General features: G+C 40.1%; 1 protein-coding gene across 2 annotated transcripts in view; it reads right to left on the minus strand.

Moving 5' to 3' along the window:
* LOC131243406 (probable serine protease EDA2) overlaps window positions 1-7097 on the minus strand; it is an 88730-nt gene extending 81633 nt beyond the window's left edge. For both annotated transcript variants that reach the window (XM_058242753.1, XM_058242754.1), the window contains exon 1: window positions 6886-7097. In XM_058242753.1, the coding sequence (XP_058098736.1) occupies window positions 6886-7059 (174 nt within the window). In that variant the 5' untranslated portion in view covers window positions 7060-7097. The remainder of the gene's footprint in view (window positions 1-6885) is intronic.
* Between the last annotated feature and the right edge of the window lie 12803 nt (window positions 7098-19900).

Genomic DNA, 19900 nt, shown 5'->3' on the forward strand with positions numbered 1-19900 from the left:
TACATCCAAGTATCCCGGACTCATAAAGGAGATCAAGAGCGTATTTCCTTTGAGAGAACACAACTCCAATCTTCAATCAATTAACTTCAATCCCCAGGAAATACCGAAGAGTCCCAAGATCTTTAATTCAAACTGAGTCTTGAGGAGAGACCTGATGGCCACCATACCCTCAGTATCGCTACCTAATAACACAATGTCATCAACATAGACAATGAGCACCATAATCCTAATGGGCCGCAAATGAAAAGAGAATGATCGGCGTAGCTTTAAACAAATCCAAACTCAAGGAGAGCATGACTAAATTTATCAAACCAGGCTCGTAAGGACAGTTTGAGGTCATAGATGGACTTCTCCAATCGACACACGAGCAAAGTGCTTGAATGGGAAAACCACGGGGGCTGATGCATATAAACTTCCTCAGAGAGGTCACCATGCAAGAAAGCATTTTTTACATCCAGTTGGAATTAAAGGCCAAGACAGACTCACTACCAAGGAAATCACCACGCGAATAGAGTTGAGCTTGGGCACAGGAGAGAACGTTTCAAAGTAATCCACGCCATAGGTTTGAGTATAACCCTTGGCGACCAACCGTGCCTTATAACAGTCAACCGAACCATCTAGGAGATACTTGATTTGAAATCAATTATGATTGATATAAAATAAATCTCTTAGTTGGAGGGATCCTCATTGAACATTCATTTAGGGTCGATCTATAAAAGTGGAGGCAGTGTAGAAGGTAGGCATTCCAAATGGCCAAGTCCCATTGACTGATCATAACGATATCGTGATAATGTTGGATCATAACGATATCGTGATAATGCTGGGAAACGTTATCAGCATCTATCTTTTAGCAATTAAGTAGGTTTTAAGTGTAAGTTTTCTTTAAGTATTGTAAGAAGTCCGATATCAATAAAGTTCTTTCCTTCTCTACTCAGATTTTTTTTTTTTCAAAAGCAACGATTCATTAGAAAAAGAAAAGGCGCTACCGAGATGGCAGAAACCAGATTACAGGCCTAAGAAAAGAAAATTACAGTCCTTAAGATTCAAAACAGACACAGCCCATTCAATAAGGAGGTTTTTGGCCCAAGACCCAACAAGTTGAGCTAAAGCGTGAACGTTGTTAAAACATCGATCATTCCTTTCCATCCAAACAACCCACCAAATCGCGAGAATCGCCATTCTCCATATACTCGATTTTGATTTCCCCAGTTTGACCCCATGCCAATATGGAAGTAAGGAGGAGACGGTATTAGGAAGGCAACCACTGACATCGAATCTCTGAAAAAAATCCAACAGGATGTGCGATATGAGAGGGCAGTGGAGCAATAAATGATCCACCGTTTCCTCATCGTTCATACAGCAAAGACAAATATTCGGAAGTTGCATGCCTCTCTTCTTGAGATTATCAACCGTTAGAATCCGATTTCTAGTCGCCAACCACCCAAAGCAGATATACTTAGGGGGGGCCTGGTATTTCCAAATAAACGAATGCACCGAGGATACAGGGATGGAGGAAGGGGAAAAGATGGAATAAAGCGATTTAACTGAAAATTGATTGGATTTCTCCCCTTTCCAGATAAGCTTGTCTGGTTCATCCCTAGTAGGCATTGACGAGTAGAGGCAATTGAGGAGGGCAGCGTATTCCTCCAGCTCCCAATCGTGAAGATTTCTAAAGCAATTAATTTCCCACCCAGTGCCGGCAGCTGTATGAGAGTAGAAACAATTAATCAGCTGGTCCTTGAGGACTGCAATGCGGTAAATGTTCTGGAAACTGTTTTTGAGGGGCATGTCACAGATCCAATGGTAGTCCCAAAACCTTATGGCAGCGCCGTTCCCAAGCTGGAACCCAATATTTTGAATAACTGTCTTTTTGACCCGCAAAATACCTTTCCAGAGGAAGGAAGCTCTGTACCGCGAAGAATCACTGGTCCACCAACCCCCAGGAGATGATCCATATTTACCTTTGAGCACAGAATTCCATAGCGCGTCTGGCTCGGTACCCATCCGCCAAGTCCATTTACCGAGGAGAGCCCGATTCATCGTCTTTAAGTTTCTAATGCTGGCACCACCCTCATTAAAATGAGAGCAGACATCTTTCTATTCCAATAAATGGAATTTTTCCTGGAGCTCCTTACCGCTCCAGAGAAAGTTTCTTCTCAGCTTTTCTATTCTTTGGAGAACCTGAGGGGGGCAAGTAAAGAGGGACATAAAATAGACAGGTGAGTTAGACAGCGCAGCTTTGATGAGTGTCAGTCTTCCCCCGATCGATAAGTAGCGAGTCTTCCAAGAATCGAGCATGTTGTTGAATTTCTGAATCACGCGATCCCACATAGCAGTCGAAGGGGGGCCTATCAATAGAGGAAGGCCCACGAAAAAGGTCGGAAAGGAGGACAGGGAGCAGCCGAGAATGGAAGCATAATCGGAGAGATCGGCGTTAGTGCAATTAACACCAAATACTCTGGACTTTGACATGTTGATTCTTAAACCAGACACTGCCTCGAAGCATTTTAAAGTTGTCTGCAGATTTTGCACTGATAAAGGGTCTGCTTCCACCATAATTAGGATGTCGTCGGCAAATCGGATGTGAGAGATTGTCGATGGAACACCCAGAATCGCAACTCCTTTGAATAGACCTGCACTTTCACCCTTAGAGATCATCTGGGATAAGGCCTCTCCAATCATAAGAAACAGGAGGGGAGATAAAGGGTCTCCTTGGCGGAGTCCTCTAGAAGAAGGGAAAAAACCTTTGGGGGTCCCGTTGAGAAGGACAGAGAAATGGGCTGATTCAAAACAGGCATGCATCCACCGTTTCCATTTTCTATCGAAACCCAATCGACTGAGCATGTATGATAGGAAGCTCCAATAACCTAGATATTCTTGTGCAGGTACTCTTGTTTGTTTCTTTGTGATTCGAGAATCGAAATCCTATTGACTCAATAACCTAGTTGCACCATTTTGGTATCAGAGCAAGTGACCGTTGGGTAATTGCTTACTCTACATCATCTCCTAATGGCTTCGAAGGGGGTGAAATAAGAAGAGTTTGTAGAAATAATCCATTGATCCACACACTCCTAGAGCAGTAAATCAACTCACACAAGCAATAGGCAATTTCAATAATCAAGTATGGAGCTCCAATGTCGAGGAAATTTGGAGAGCAAAGTTGGAGTACATGGATACGTAGGGGCAGATCGCCTACCAAGGTCCTAACCAACAACAAGTAGCCTCGGCTTATGAAGACACCAACGATTGAATCCTTCAATTGTTGAAACGTGACAAATAACCTAAAATTGAATTAGAAATTCCAGAAACGACAAAGAGATCCATAGAGTCAAAGAAAAAGTTGATATCTAAAGTGATTGATGCATTAACATTGGACCTACACTTGAATTCACCAATGAATCAATTGATGGATCCACTTTAGTGGCAGTAACATTGATAGACATACAAATAGGTCTCAATACTTAGATTGAAACACCTTTACAAAAGATGGTTGTGGCACGAAGAAGGGGGCAAATGTTTCAGGATCTACAAGGAACTTTAAAATTACAACAAACAAGTTAGTACCCACAAAAGTGCCAGTGAAAGAGACATCATCTATAGTGGACTCCAACAAAGATTGTGTCAAGCCAATGCTTAGGGTTGCACTACCAGCTTCCAACAAAGAATAAAAAGATTCGTCATAGAGGTAGTACAAGTCCAAAAGTTGAAATTTGTTTCCAACATGTAGGGAGGGTGGTGTAGGAGGTAGGCATTCCAAATTTTCTAAGTGTGAGTTTTCTCAAGCATTATAAGAAATTTAATATTAATAGAGTTCTCTCCCTCTCTACTCAAATATTCTTGCGAGTATTCTCTTGTTTGTTTCTCTGCAATTCAAGTGTTGAGATCTCATTGGATCGAGAATCGGGTTGCAACATTTGGGCACAAATTTGAGCTTAGCCTTTGGCCTAGGCTCGAGCTTGGACGCGAGTTGGGCTCGAGCTAGGCATCTATCGGCTTAGATTGTGTTGTTCCACCAAGCCCCAAGGGGAAGAGGTATTTCCTTTAATATTTTTCTTTTAAAAAATAGCTCCTTTTCTTAAAGGGGAAGCACCTTTTCCAATAAAAACAAGGCAGCTAGCTTGGCTACACAAACCAAAAACAACTAATGTAATGCTCCTTTTAGAAACTAAAGGTCGTCGCCAAATCAAAAGTGGAAATTTTGTAGGTTCACTTTTTTGTTTTTCTAGTGGTGCCTCATCAAGGGATTGCCAAGCCCTTTTTGTAGCCACTGATACGCCATTGTAAGATTCGATCTTCAATACCCCAAGTTGCCCTCAAGATTTGGGGCGGTAATCCATTTGTAATCTCCTTAAACAATTCACAATGACATTTTAAAATAGGATTATTAATAATAATACATAGTACATGCAAAAAAGGGTTCCAATGGCTTGATTAACAAGCTACTATGGGGATTACAATTAGCTTAGATCAAGAGGCCACGACCATTGATCCAACACAAGCCACTCATTAGGTGGGTCCCACCATAAATATGCCTAGCCAAAAAGTAAAAACCGTCTATTTATCCATTGCAACCAAACAGCCACATAGGCCAGTTGATCAAGGATCCAACCAATCCAAGCATTCAGGTTATCTTGAATGATGATTGGACTAGATCCATGTTCTCATGATAAACCTAGTGAGATTAGAGGCAATTCTAGATTACCAAGCTAGATTGTGGATCCACAAATGGATTTGTTGGTGAATTCATGACTAGATCGAAGGAAATTGTCACGCCCCAAAAACAAAGCCAAAGCCCTTGACTCCACTCTTGGGATGCAACTCGGGGAAATTTGTTAATTTTTTTCTACAATTGGTTCAATAGTGTTCCCCCTTAATCATGATATCCAACATCACAAACAAGATATGAAAACAACCCAAAACAGAGTTATATTACATTCCCAAATACATACAACTGTTTGATTACATTAATACATTTCCAAAAGAAAGACTAAGCTAAACGGAATGTCATTTCTCTTCTAACTCAACTACCTTGGCTGACTAGGATTTCCTGAAAAAGATAAGCTCATTCTAGCTGTCTTTTATCTTTTTCAGGAAATCCTAACCAACCAAGGTAGCTGAGCGAGAAGAGAAACGACATCCCATTTAGCTTAGTCTTTCTTTTGGAAATGTACCGATATAATCAAACGGTTGAATGTATTTGAGAATGTAATAGAATTTTATTTTAAGTTGCTCTCACATCTTGTTTGCAATGTTGGATATCATGGTTAAGGGTTTAAAAAAATCCCCGAGCTGCATCCCAAGATCAAATTCAGGGGCTCGGACTCCGTTTTCGGTGCATGGCAGAAGTTCTATCCAAATCAAAAGATCAGTTGACGAAAGACCCAATGAAAGAGATTGAAGGATCAATAGATATGGACAACTAGATGGTCAAAAACATGGACAGGAATCAACCATGGTAGCAAATTCTATGGAGAATGATACCATGGTGCCGTCTAAACAATGATCAAGGTATACAAATCAAGAGCCGACTGTTGCAAAGATGCCATGACAACAATAAGAAGTTGATCAACAACAACGAATGAAGCCACATTCGATGTTTCAGGCATCTAGGTCTATAAATCCGCTCTTAAAGAAGAAGTGGAAGTTGACTCCCGAACATGGAGGATCACGAAGAAGCTAAAGAAGGATTGCTGTTACATAAAACACCATCTTGTGAGTGTTTAGAAATCCAACAAGTAGGCCTTCACCATTAATTGTTGCCAAAGCAAACAACGATGCACTACAAAGTTGGATCGTCACAACTAACAAATCTTGATTTTAACTACGGGCTGAGCTCATTTCAAAGTAGGGTGGAATTGATACAACCAAATGACCATGCAAATCAATTGATCAAGCATCTGACTAATCCAACCATTTATATTGTCTTGATTGATGATTTGGACCATATCCATGGTTTGATGAAATCAACTGTCACATTACATTGTGGTGCTGCGGGAATCAATCAAATGACTCTTTAAGTCATAGTATTTATAGTTTTTAGGTTAGATTCAGCCTTGAGTTATTTACATATTTGTATTCTCGTCACTCTTTTGGTGGGCCACTTTTGGGGTGACAAATAATGTTAGAATGTCATGAAATTGATCCATTTTGTTAGTTATTCATTAGCTCTCAAACAAGATGCGTGGTGGACAGGATTCAAGGGTATTTTGGTCATTTTTATATTTTTATTAGGGTTTCTTTCTTTTGTTTTAAGACTATATAAAGCTATGCTTGGAGGTATAAGACATTATGATGATTTGAAATAAAACTTCTCTGGTTTTGGTGTTTTTTTTTCTTCTTCTTTTTGCTTTCCATGGAAGGTCTAAGAGGGGGCTTTTATGATCTCTAGCAATTGGCTAGAGGATTGCTGGGGTTCTTCTCTATAATCTTGCTTTACTTTTCTTTGATTCATTGTATCCCAACTGGTGCATTGCATATAGAAAAATGGACAATTAAACAAAAAAGGAAAACAGAAAAAAGGAAGACCAAAGGACCATATTCAACAAACCGACCCACCGAACTTAATATTTTGGACTCATGAAGATTTGTGGCCAGGGCATTTTCTCGGCAGGCCGACCGGATGAGAGGCTTGGGTAATTCACCACAAATCCTATCGTAATCACTTCATCATTTCTCCAAATAACTTAATAAAAAGATTATCACCATCAACAACGCAAAGCGGAATTCAACAAGAATCCAATCAGGAGAGAGAGAGAGAGAGGGAGAGAGAGAGAGAGAGAGAGAGGAAATTACAGAAACAAGCATACAACGAAGTGAATTATGATACCAAAACCACATGAAGAGTGGGAAAATCGGGAGGAGAAAAGAAAGAAGGGAGAATAGTACAGTTGGGGAGAAATGATCGAGGGTTTGTTGGAAATAGTGTTCTTCTTTTGTCAGATATAAGCTGCTACTGCCGCTTCTCTGCCGAAGCATCCGAAGTGATTCGACAACAAAGACGCCACGAGAGAGCAGTATCAGCATCAATGGCACCAACAGCATCTGCAGCGAAATCCCCATTTTCTCGTCCTCTCTCGCACTATCGTTGGTGTTGTAGTTCAGACTCGCGAATTTATATCGGTCGTTTTGCGTACGTCGCGACGCAGGCTCCCCGTCATATCTCGCGCTTTGGGACTTTGTACGATGATTCGATTGGCGGGCCGCTGGTTGGGGAGCGGATTACGTGTTGCCACAGGCGCTACCCTTACCGTGGGGCCCACCTTGATGATTCTGGATGGGGCCTACTGTGATGTTTGTTAGAAATCCAACCCGTCCATCCGTTTTTTGAACTCATTTTAGGGCATGAGACCGAAAATAATTAGGATCCAAAACTCAAGTGGGCCATACTAAATGAAACAGTGTGGAAAGGAATTCCTACCGTTGAAACTTTCCTAGGATCCACCTTGATGTTTATATTCCATCCAAACCGTTTATAAGGTCATTTTCACTGAGATGAAGTGAAAAAGCCAAGAAATTAAACAGATACAAAACTTTTGTGGCCATATAAATGCTTCAACGGTGGTCACTAAATCCCCACAGTTTCCTCTCGTGTGGCCCAATTGAGTCTCTGATCCTCCTCATTTTTGGTCGCATGTCTTGAAATGAAGTCAAAAAACGGATGGACGGAGTGGCTTTCTCACAAACATCGTAGTGGGCACCACGCAAAATCTTGCGCGGGAACTTTCTGCGAAAGCCTTTCGCAGGAAATCCGCGTCCGTTGGGGAGCGGATTACGTGTTGCCACAGGCGCTACCCTTACCGTGGGGCCCACCTTGATGATGTGTTGTATATCCACACCGTCCATCCGTTTTTCCAGCCCATATGGTCGAAAAAATCAAGAAAATCCAAATCTCAGGTGGATCACATCTCAGGAGACAGCAGTGATTGAATCCCCACCATTAAAAACTTCCGATGGCCCACCGTAAGCAGATCTATAATGCTTATTTGTCATCTAACCCGTTGATAAGGTGAAACATACCTTGCTGAAAATAAAATACAAAGATTAACTTGATCCAAAACTTTTGTAGCCTACAAAACGATTTTAACGGCCATTCACCACTTTTTTTCCGTGTTAAGATAACGGTCTAAAATAATCTGATCAAATGGATGGGTGGTGCGGATATACAACATATCCATCAAGGTGGGCCCCACATGGTAAGCGTACCACCTACTAAGATATTATATGGATAACATCTACTCCACTTGCTGCTGGTTTACTGGTCCTCACGGGGATATGTTAGTGCACATCGTTATTTTTTTTAGGTTTATTATAGTACACAAATCAATGTCGTTGGTAAATAATGTTTTATTATGGTAAGCAAATCAATGTCGTAAGGTTAGATAAACGTAAGCCTCATTTCAGGGAAAATACAAATACGAACTTGATCCAAAACTTTTGTCCCTTATAAGTTTTAAATGATATGCGGGCAATTCGCACTCTTAGTTGTGGTGTGGTCCACTTGAGCTTTGGATATACTTCAAATTTAGTTTCATGCCCTAAAATGACCTTTAAAAAAAGGAGGGGTGGACAACGTGGATAAAACACAAACATCATGATGGGTCCTACAGAGTTTTCAACACATAGTAAAGGAAGCTCATTATAAAATCTTGCCACTATCTTTTATGACCGGAATCACAGCATATTATATGGGCCTACCATGCAGTATATGTCAATTCCACTTTATCTATCAAATGAGATTTCTCATGTTAATCACACGTTTGAAAGATCATCATAATAAAAGAACTCAATTGAGCCCACTAAGATTTAAAATTGATCCTAAACCTCTACATTCATGTAGTGTGGCCGATCTTAGATTTGGATCTAGCTGAAATTTTTATATTCTTTCATTTGAGTAATGCACTCCTAATTATTAGTTTTCATGAATGATGAATTTGGGTAGCCTTAGAAAAATAAAAACTGGTGATTGGCATCCCATTCCCATTATTTATGGTTTTATGATCTACATGTATAACCTTCCGTCATTGTGTGGTCACATGTGGGCAGGCTCCGAGGTGGCTAGTAGACTACTGTATAACTCGCAGGTTATCATGCATACAGTGAAAGTGAAACTTTATTTTATATCAATTGCATCATCCGAAATTGTTATCACTATAAGTTGGATTCCTTCCTTAATGGGCATGACGTGTTTTAAATTCGTGAGTTTCATCAAACGTTATAATAGGTTCTATGGAGCTTTCAACATACAGTACAGGATGCTCGTTATAAAATCTTGCCCCACCTTTTATGACTAGAATCACAACATGCTATATGGCCCTACCACGTAGTATATGTCAATTCCACTCCATCCATCAAATGAGAATTCTCATGTTAATCACATGCTTGAAAGATCAATGCAATAAAAGAACTCAATTGAGCCCACCAAGATCTAAAATTGATCTTAAACCTCTACATTCATGTAGTGTGTCCTATCTTAGTTTTGGATCCAGTTGAATTTTTTATATTCCCTCATTTAAGTAATCCACTCGTAATTATTGGTTTTGATGAATGATGCACTTGGGTGACTGTAAAAAAATAAAAATTGGTGATCGGCATCTCGTCCCCATTATTTGTGGTTCTATAACCCACATGTGTAACACCCCATCACTGTGGGCTCATATGTGGGTGAGCGCATATGTGGGTGGGCCCCAAGGTGGTTGGTAGACTACTGTGTGATTGACAGGCTACTGTGCTGATAGGCTATTGTGCACACATTGAAGATGAAACTTTATCCTATATTGGAAGTGTCGTCTGAAGTTGTAGTGGCTATAAGTTGGGTTCTTTCCTTAACAATCATGTACGTTTTAAATCCGTGAGTTTCGACAAAACGAACAATATCATGTGCTGGGGGGATATGCCTTACAAGTGGTATCAAAGTCGAGAATGGCTCTGCCCTCGATGGGAGATGTTGTGACGCTTCGTCACTATGTAGTCACACGTAGGCAGGCGCACATGTAAGTAGGCTCCAAGGTGGCTAGTAGGCTACTATGCTGGCAGACTAATTTTGGGTACATAAGAGAAGCTTAGCAATAGACAATACACACAAGAGAGATTACCCACATATATGATAAAAACCAAATGCGCCTATGACACTAGGCAGCTGATCAAAAGCTCTATGAGGCCTATTACAATGTTCGTGCCACATATACATTGTCCATCAATTTCCTTAAGTCATATTAAAAATGGTCAAAAAATAAGGCACATGCAAAAGTCAAGTGGGCCATACAGGAAAGGAAATGCCCACCATTGCCAAGAGGCCTGGAATGACAATTGTATATTTAGCTTAACTTACAAGCCCTTGGAGTAGGGGCATTAGATCCATCCCCACTGTGGCGTGAGTGCGCAGGTGTATGTGGAGCATGAGTATAAAAAAATAAAAGTTCTTGTGTATGTCATCCAACCATTCCCACCATCAAGATTAAAAGTAAAACACAAATATCAAATTGATATGAAACTTTTGTGTCCCCGATAAGATTTTGATGAGAAATGTTCAATTCATGCTCTGACTTACCATGTTGCCCATTTAAGTTTTGGATGCGCCTAATGTTTGGGCTCTAAAATATAAAAAATTCTATGATATTCGGTTCAACAAAGTGAAAGTGGGTCGGTAACTCAACATGCTAAACTCTGTGGGGCCACTGTCATGTTTATGTCTTATCCACACTGTTCATCTGCTTAATTCCCGGCTCATTTCAGTGAATGAATCCAAAATTATATCAAAAGCTCAAGTGGACCACACCACATAAAAAAGTGGGGAATTGAATGCATATCGTTGAAGACTTCGTCGGCCACAAGAGATCTGAATCAAGCTGATATTTGTGTTTTCCACTCATCCATGTCTATGTGCCCTTATGAACAGGTTGGATGAAAAATAAACATTACTTTGGGCCCCAGGAAGGTTTCAACGGTTGATGTCATTAATTAACCCCACTACTTCCTATGGTGTGGTCCACTTGAGCACCGGAAAGCTTTAATTTTTAGCTTATAATCTGAAATGGGCCAGTAAAATGGATGAACGGAGTGGATAAGACAGAGACTGACATATTTCACCCGTGGGGCCCGCAGAGTTTACTCAGTACGCAATCGGCTCAACAAAAGTAGCCTCAAGTGACATATCACATCAGACTTATCGTATAAGCACAGATATACAACAACATACAGGAAGCTAACAATGGAAGAAATGGGTCCAAAACCTGCAAAATTTCAGCTGAAGTTTGGATTTATGATAAGGAGTTATCTGCTGCTCTTGGGGGAGAATGGGATGGTTGATAGGCAAGCAGCTAAAACCTGTATGCATCATCATAAATTAACTGAAATTTGTTTGCTATAACCCACCTAAGTTCATCAGGTGAATGCCATGTTTAGCCTTAATCCTAAAATTAAGCTAATTCAACACTTAGGGTAGGCCACCCCATAAAAGTATTCCTAGAACCTTTAAATTTATGAACTATGGTCCACCTGAGTTCTGAAATACTGTGATTTTGGGGTAGTTCTGTCCTGATGACGCATATCAAATGAATGGATTGGATGACACATAAACAACACGATGGGCCCTACGCAAACCTAATAGTAGGTGTCCCACCTAACTTTTTCCCAATGTGTGGTGTAGCTGAGTACTGGATGGTTATAGGTTTTTGAGATCTAAGGTGAAAACAAGGCAGTGTTCCTAACGGATGGTGCAGATCTCATTTAAATTCCACCCAACCCAACCATGTTTAAGGTACCTGGCCATATATAGCCAGAGAGAGAGAGAGACATGCTCACCTGCGTAAGAGAGAGTCATGCTCACTTGCGCATCTACGCATGTGCACACCATTGTCCAAGTGTCATGGGCATCTAATCCGAACGGCCCATGTGATTCGGGATCATATGAAATCCCAAAGGACAAATTTTCACCCTGATCTAAAATTCTTGTGGGCCATAGAAAAGAGAAATACAAATCAAGGGAGGAAACTATTTTCATTTTTCATGGCCCACCAAAGTTTTGGATCAAAGTAAAAATTGGGCCTAGGGTGTTTCATGAGGTGCTTCTACACGTGGACCATTCAGATTTTATAGTTACATCATGCGTAATGAGTTTTCAAAAATGTTCACACGAGAACTGTACATATACACACATGTATATGTATGTATGTGTGTGTGTGTATATCTACATATACATACTATATATACACACACATATATGCACACACTATGCGCGTGCGCAAAAGGGTGGGTTGCTCAGGTGGGCCCCATCATGATGTGTCAAAATCTATTCTAACATAGATTCATGGTCACACTTTGGGTATTGGGCTAAAAAGATAAGGTAGATTTGTATTTTAGGTAGGCTACACCAATTAAAATGGTTAAGAAGGGATGCCCACCCTTGATTTTTTGCCGTATTCACTTATATACGTGTGTGTGCACGGATCCTTACTCTTGCTCGGGTTGAAGACTCTCAGGAGTTTCAACACCCGGTCGAGGGTTCGAGTATCCATAGGTGGTGAAATTCCACCAGCGTGAGTGTGTGTGGGTGTGTGTGCTTGGGTAAACAAAAAAAAAAAAAGTCTATGCGCACATGCAAAATTCACTCTACCATCAATTCCATCATCCATTGTTAGGCCCCGGGTCCAAAAATTAGGAAGGCCACGCTAAATAAAAAAAAGTTGAGAGAGGAAAGTATAGCACTCTAACACTGTTGTGTCAGCAGTTATAACACTACAGCAATGGGCCGCACTTCGCGGTGGGTAGTATTGCCTTCAAAAAAGACCCTTTGTATAGAGATCCCGCCCACTGGTCTGACACTGGGCTTTCTAGTCATAGTATTTTCTGATAGACGTGGTTTTTGCGGATTTGCGCGTAGTCTCTCCTCTCCTCTTTAAACGCCTAGGGCGCGTCATCTCTCCTCTCCTCTTTAAATGCCTAGGGCCTGTTTGGGCATTTGGCTTACAGTTGATTAGGAGGGGTACGATTGTAAAATCCTCCCCTATTCCATCCCACATCTGTTTGGGCAACCGAGCCACCGTCTTTGCTTAAACTTCCAATATCCTTAATGGCAGGCGCAGGATTGGGGGTGGGATCCGGCGATCCGGCGGGCGGGATTCGGAGGGATTTCGGAAGACTTCTCGAGGCCATCGTCCCGCAGTGATAGGTCTTCAGAGTACGGCCGCAGCAGGACGTGAAGTTCCCATATGATAATGGAGGCGGATAATGGCGGGAATCCTTCGTCGATTTATACCCCTCCAGGCAATGGTTATGTGGACAGGGAGAAGAGGTCTCCTTGTGCTGAAACCAGGATCAGTGAAACCAAAGGTAAGCCCCTTCATCCGTTACCACTGATTTGGGGTTTCTTGTTCTTTTTTCTTTTTTCTTCCCACCATTCATTTGCGGGCCAAAAACCAGATTTTCACGATTGCCTGCTTGGGAACTTCTTAGTTTCAATAGATGAATGAAAGATTTGGAATTGTGAAAGGTGGGTGTTGCTTCTGTGGAATGTGCCAGATGGGGCATTTTGCTATCTGCAACCTTGCCTGTCATGGCCCATATGAGAAACAATCTCGTTTCTTTCATATAAATAGGAATTTCCACTTCTTTCCAGATCATTTCACAGAAAAGCCAAAAGCAAAATCATATATATATATATATAGGAAGAGAAGTTGAAACTGAGGCAGATTGAAAACCACCTTTCCTTTTAATTCCCTTTCAATAATGATGTCTATGTGCTAAATGCAATTGAAGTCACTTTCCTCTCTTTGCATATCCACACTCTCATGGTAAAAATCGAAACCTTAATTTATTTCTTAATTTTATTTTTTATTTTTTATTTTTTATTTTTTAACTTTCCACCGTAGGTTTCGTTGGTAAATCAGGACTGAAATTAGTAGTGCAAACGGGTCCAGGTGAATCAATGGGTCTTTATCAGGTTGGGTCCCAGGCAAATAAATGAGTTGACAAAAAAATCTGATCTGCTGTGTATCATTTTAGGTATTTGTTTTCTTTTACCAAGGCTAGGGCATTTGAGAGAGAGAGAGAGAGAGAGGTGGGAAACCATCCTTACTATGGGCCATTCAAAGATAATTTGACTAGGGCCTCATTTGAGTTTGGATGACTATTAACCATCAATTTCTATGCTATAATTGGATCACTAGGATTATCTGATGAGGGGTTCTATGCACCTTTGCCCAGCCGAGGTTGACAACTATATGAATGGTTTGGATTAGATTAGGTGGGCCTACCCATATGGAAGGGGAGTTATTTAATACTCTGGCAGTCTGTAACATCTGGTAGGCACTCACTTAGAAGTTATGGACATGGCATAGATTAACTAAAACTAGACCCACTTGATTGTGGAACCTGCTGTTTTAACAATCTACCCTTGAACCAGATTATTTGAACATCAACAACCCAACTAATAGCTGACGGAATGAAATAAAATTCAACATTTTCACTTGGTAGAGGATTCTTTTTGTGAGAAAGTACTGTAGTGTTGTTTTTTTTTTTTTTTTTTAATCAGTTGGTAACAACCATGTAATATTTTTTTTAAAACAGTTATAGAAAGATAAGGTGGCCCTTCTAACCCCTCTTAAAAAGCCATGTTAGTGTTTATTAACATGTGGTATTTGTGTTGCAGTATCTGCTGATTGGTGCTTTAGGATTGCTAGCCATAACCTCCAAGGAGTAATGGTGAGCCTAACTTGTGAAGTAAGCTCAGTTTTCAATAATAGGTGAAATATGGATTTTGTTAATGTTGTTGTGCATTGCCATGTAATACACTGCTTTTGTTTTTGCTAATGAATTGTGTCACCTCTATTATTTGATTAGCACATTGTGCTTGGTGAGTTTGTCTGACATGCATGCTAGAGACCTTAACCGTGTGCAAATTTTCCCATTGGAATAATGCACAACAGATGGATTCAAGTGTAGTGTTGGGATTTCTTTTATGAATCCATTGAAAGGTTAGGATAATACTGTAAATGATATTTTTGAGGCATGGTCCATACAAGGTGGGACACAACAGAAATGGTGTAAATCACCAAACCATAGGTCTGTTGAGTTCAACAATCACGCCATTAGTCTCTTCACTTCACCTTAGATGGAGAATGCTCAAAATTGCCAAGATTGGAATATCTCAGGGACCAATTTAGGACCTTTATCAGTTGACTATAGACCATTGACATATTTCTCATCTTAAATATCTACCTATATACCATAAATTGAAAGGTTGAGATCATCGTATCAAGATATTTTTGAGGCATGGTCCATCAAAGGTGGAATATCTCAGGTGAAGAAACACTTTGCTTTTGGCTTTTTTTTTTTTTGAAATATCCAAACAATCTTCCTTCTAATATCCATTTTCTCGTGCACGTGCGGCCCACTTGATGAGCAGACCAGCCTTAACTTTGGGGCTAGGGTACGTTGATGATGTACCAATGTGAGTGGTGGCTTGAATTCCAAACATGTGCCACAGCCTGCCTTTTCAATCTCCTCACATGTATTATACTGCACTTCTAATGCTAGTGATCTACTTGTGCAAGGTCAAACAAAAATCAATATATGACAGAAGATTTGACTAGGGCCTCATTTGAGTTTGGATGACTATTAACCATCCATTTCTATGCTATAATTGGATCACTAGTATTATCTGATGAGGGGTCTCTATGCACCTTTGCCCAGCCAAGGTTGACAACTATATGAATGGTTTGGATTAGATTAGGTGGGCCTACCCATATGGAAGGGGAGTTATTTAATACTCTGGCAGTCTGTAACATCTGATAGGCAGTCACTTAGAAGTTATGGACATGGCATAGATTGACTAAAACTAGACCCACTTGATTGTGGAACCTGCTGTTTTAACAATCTACCCTTGAACCAAATTATTTGAACATCAACAACCCAACTAATAGCTGACGGAATGAAATAAAATTCAACATTTTCACTTGGTAGAGGATTCTTGTTATGAGAAAGTATTGTAGTGTTGTTTTTTTTTTTTTTTTTAATCAGTTGGTAACAACCATGTAATATTTTTTTTAACAGTTATAGAAAGATAAGGTGGCCCTTCTAACCCCTCTTACAAAGCCATGTTAGTGTTTATTAACATGTGGTATTTGTGTTGCAGTATCTGCTGATTGGTGCTTTAGGATTGCTAGCCCATAACCTCCAAGGACTAATGGGGAGCCTAACTTGTGAAGTAAGCTCAGTTTTCAATAATAGGTGAAATATGGATTTTGTTAATGTTGCTGTGCATTGCCATGTAATACACCACTGCTTTTGTTTTTGCTAATGAATCGTGCCACCTCTATTATTTGATTAGCACATCATGCTTGGTGAGTTTGTCTGACATGCATGCTAGAGACCTTAACCGTGTGCAAATTTTCCCATTGGAATAATGCACAACAGTTGGATTCAAGTGTAGTGTTGGGATTTCTTTTATGAATCCATTGAAAGGTTAGGATCATACTGTAAATGATATTTTTGAGGCATGGTCCATACAAGGTGGGACACAACAGAAATGGTGTAAATCACCAAACCATAGGTCTGTTGAGTTCAACAATCACTCCATTAGTCTCTTCACTTCACCTTAGATGGAGAATGCTCAAAATTGCCAAGATTGGAATATCTCAAGGACCAATTTAGGACCTTTATCAGTTGACTATAGACCATTGACATATTTCTCATCTTAAATATCTACCTATATACCATAAATTGAAAGGTTGAGATCATAGTATCAAGATATTTTTGAGGCATGGTCCATCAAAGGTGGAATATCTCAAGTGAAGAAACACTTTGCTTTTGGCTTTTTTTTTTTTGAAATATCCAAACAATCTTCCTTCTAATATCCATTTTCACGTGCACGTGCAGCCCACTTGATGAGCAGACCAGCCTTAACTTTGGGGCTAGGGTACGTTGATGATGTACCAATGTGAGTGGTGGCTTGAATTCCAAACATGTGCCATAGCCTACCTTTTCAATCTCCTCACATGTATTATACTGCACTTCTAATGCTATTCATCTACTTGTGCAAGGTCAAACAAAAATCAGTATATGACAGAAGATTTGACTAGGGCCTCATTTGAGTTTGGATGACTATTAACCATCCATTTCTATGCTATAATTGGATCACTAGTGTTATCTGATGAGGGGTCTCTATGCACCTTTCCCCAACCAAGGTTGACAACTATATGAATGGTTTGGATTAGATTAGGTGGGCCTACCCATATGGAAGGGGAGTTATTTAATACTCTGGCAGTCTGTAACATCTGATAGGCAGTCACTTAGAAGTTATGGACATGGCATAGATTAACTAAAACTAGACCCACTTGATTGTGGAACCTGTTGTTTTAACGATCTACCCTTGAACCAGATTATTTGAACATCAACAACCCAACTAATAGCTGACAGAATGAAATAAAATTCAACATTTTCACTTGGTAGAGGATTCTTTTTATGAGAAAGTACTGTAGTGTTGTTTTTTTTTTTTTTAATCAGTTGGTAACAACCAACAATACACATGGGCCTTCTTGATTTCTTAGTCTGTAGGCATATATAGACGTGTGTATACACAATCATCATTTTCACTTGGTAGAGGATTCTTTTTATGAGAAAGTACTGTGTTGTTGGTTTTTTTTTTAATTATTATTTTGGGATCTAGACAGTGACATTTGAGAGAGTGTTTACACTACCAATCCGAGTCTCTCCAAGGTGTTTAATGCTTATGTCTAGGCAGGCTTGAGCTTTTAAATCGGGGCAGTTGTACTGCCAGTTTGTATCAGGTTGGACCTGCCTCTCTGGTCCAGCTCGCATAACGTCCGTGATGGCTAGCAAAAAGACCAATATCCTTATCAACATGCATGTGAGGCCTACTGGCGAGATTGTACGATAGACCAGTAGTGGTTTTTGGGTTTTATTTGCTGGTTATGATAATATCCTCTATATGAGATCGTCAAACTTCCATGTAGTAAAGGTTTATAAACTCATTTTCCATGAATTGCATGCAGATCCTACTCTTCACATAATCGGGTGGAAAGTCTTACCTTTTATATTTATTTCAGTCATATTCAATATTCAACAGGTATGTCCTAACACATTTGCCATTTGTGGTGTCCTTTCATTTTTCACATTTATCCAACAACAATTTTTTCACCAAATGATCATGTACATCTGCTATGTGGACATGTGCATTCATAGTTGTCCTATAGATCACTATTCATCTAGAAACAGTACTTTGGATGAGCTACAACTCCTTTCTACTAGTCATAGTGAAAAAATCAAATATGGTGAGTTGATCAAACACCTTATCAATCCGTTGGTTTATATTTCTTACATCATGGCAGTCGAAAGGGAGATTTCAAATGCATTGGGGAACTGTGTTAATGTAATATTTATTTTGACAAACTGTCTTCCTGGTTTTCAAAACCACCTAGAGAAGTACATTCTTAACCCGAAGATTCAAGTATGGATTTCAGAGGTGATTTTATAGTATGTTGTATCCATAAGTGTAGGTGAGCTTTAGATCATGGATAGCGACGATGACAACACTTTGGCCGATTTTGTTGTGGTTCTTGCGGTGGCCGCATGCGTTGATGCTGTTGGAAAATATTGTTGTCAATATATGTTCAGACAACCGGCGCGTCAAGGGCATGACGAACGAACAAGATTTATCAACTCTATCATTCGTCTAAATGACAGGGTTTGTCTTACTCAGTTGAGGATGAGACGAGAAAGTTTCTTCCGATTATGTAACATATTGCGTGAGAGGACGCAACTTCGCGATACTCGTAATGTTAGTCTTGAGGAACAACTAGTCATCTTCCTACATACAATTGGACATAACGTGCGTAATCGCGTGATAGGACACAGGTTCATACGTTCAGGTGAAACCGTAAGTCGTCACTTTCACCGTGTGCTAGATGCGATAGTGTCTTTATACCCTGAATTTGTTAAGCAGGTCGGTATTGACACCCCCGCTGAGATCCAATCAAATCCCTACTGGGCCACTTATTTTCAGGTACTATTTTTCATGTAGGACTCTTTCGTTGTTATTATGGAATAAGTTAACATGTTACATATTGTCTTATGAATGAAATTCGACATAATGCCTGATAGGATTGTGTTGGTGCAATTGATGGGACGCATATTCCCGCTCATGTGGAAGCATCTCAGCACCCAAGCTTTCGCAACAGGAAAGGTATCGTGTTTTAAAATGTACTTGTTGCTTGTTCCTTTGACATGACATTTATATACGTGCTAGCTGGGTGGGAGGGTTCTGCTTCAGATGCGAGGGTCCTACATAACGCTTTGACTCGAAGTGATAATCCACTACTCGTCCCACAAGGTAATCGATTTTCACCAATAGTTGGCAATGTTTTCGACCGTAACATCATTCTTAACACACTAATACCAAAACCACAACTTTAACATAATGTAGGAAAATATTTCGTCATTGATGCGGGATACGCTCACTCACCTGGCTTCATGGCGCCTTATCGTGGCGTTCGATACCATCTGCAAGAGTATCGAACTGGGAGAGCACCTATGAATATGAAGGAGTTATTTAACTACCGACATGCACAATTGCGTAATGCAATTGAGCGTTGTTTCAGTGTAATGAAGGGCAGATTTTCTATTTTGAAGACGGCCGCGCGATATCCATTTGAAACACAAGTCAAGATTGTAGTAGCATGTTGTGTGTTACATAATTTTATTCGTCGGGAAGACGAAACGGACTAAGATTTACAGGATGTTGGTATATCTGTGGGCGACTTTGAGAGTAATCCTAAACCAAATGAGGTATCAACAATGGATGAGCGGCAATGACTAGTTCAGGTGACCCAACAGGAGAAAGATGCCTGGATGAGAGCTCGTGATCAAATTGCAGAGCGCATGTTGG

Source organism: Magnolia sinica, chromosome 4, assembly GCF_029962835.1.
Source record: "Magnolia sinica isolate HGM2019 chromosome 4, MsV1, whole genome shotgun sequence".
Lineage (NCBI taxonomy): Eukaryota > Viridiplantae > Streptophyta > Magnoliopsida > Magnoliales > Magnoliaceae > Magnolia > Magnolia sinica.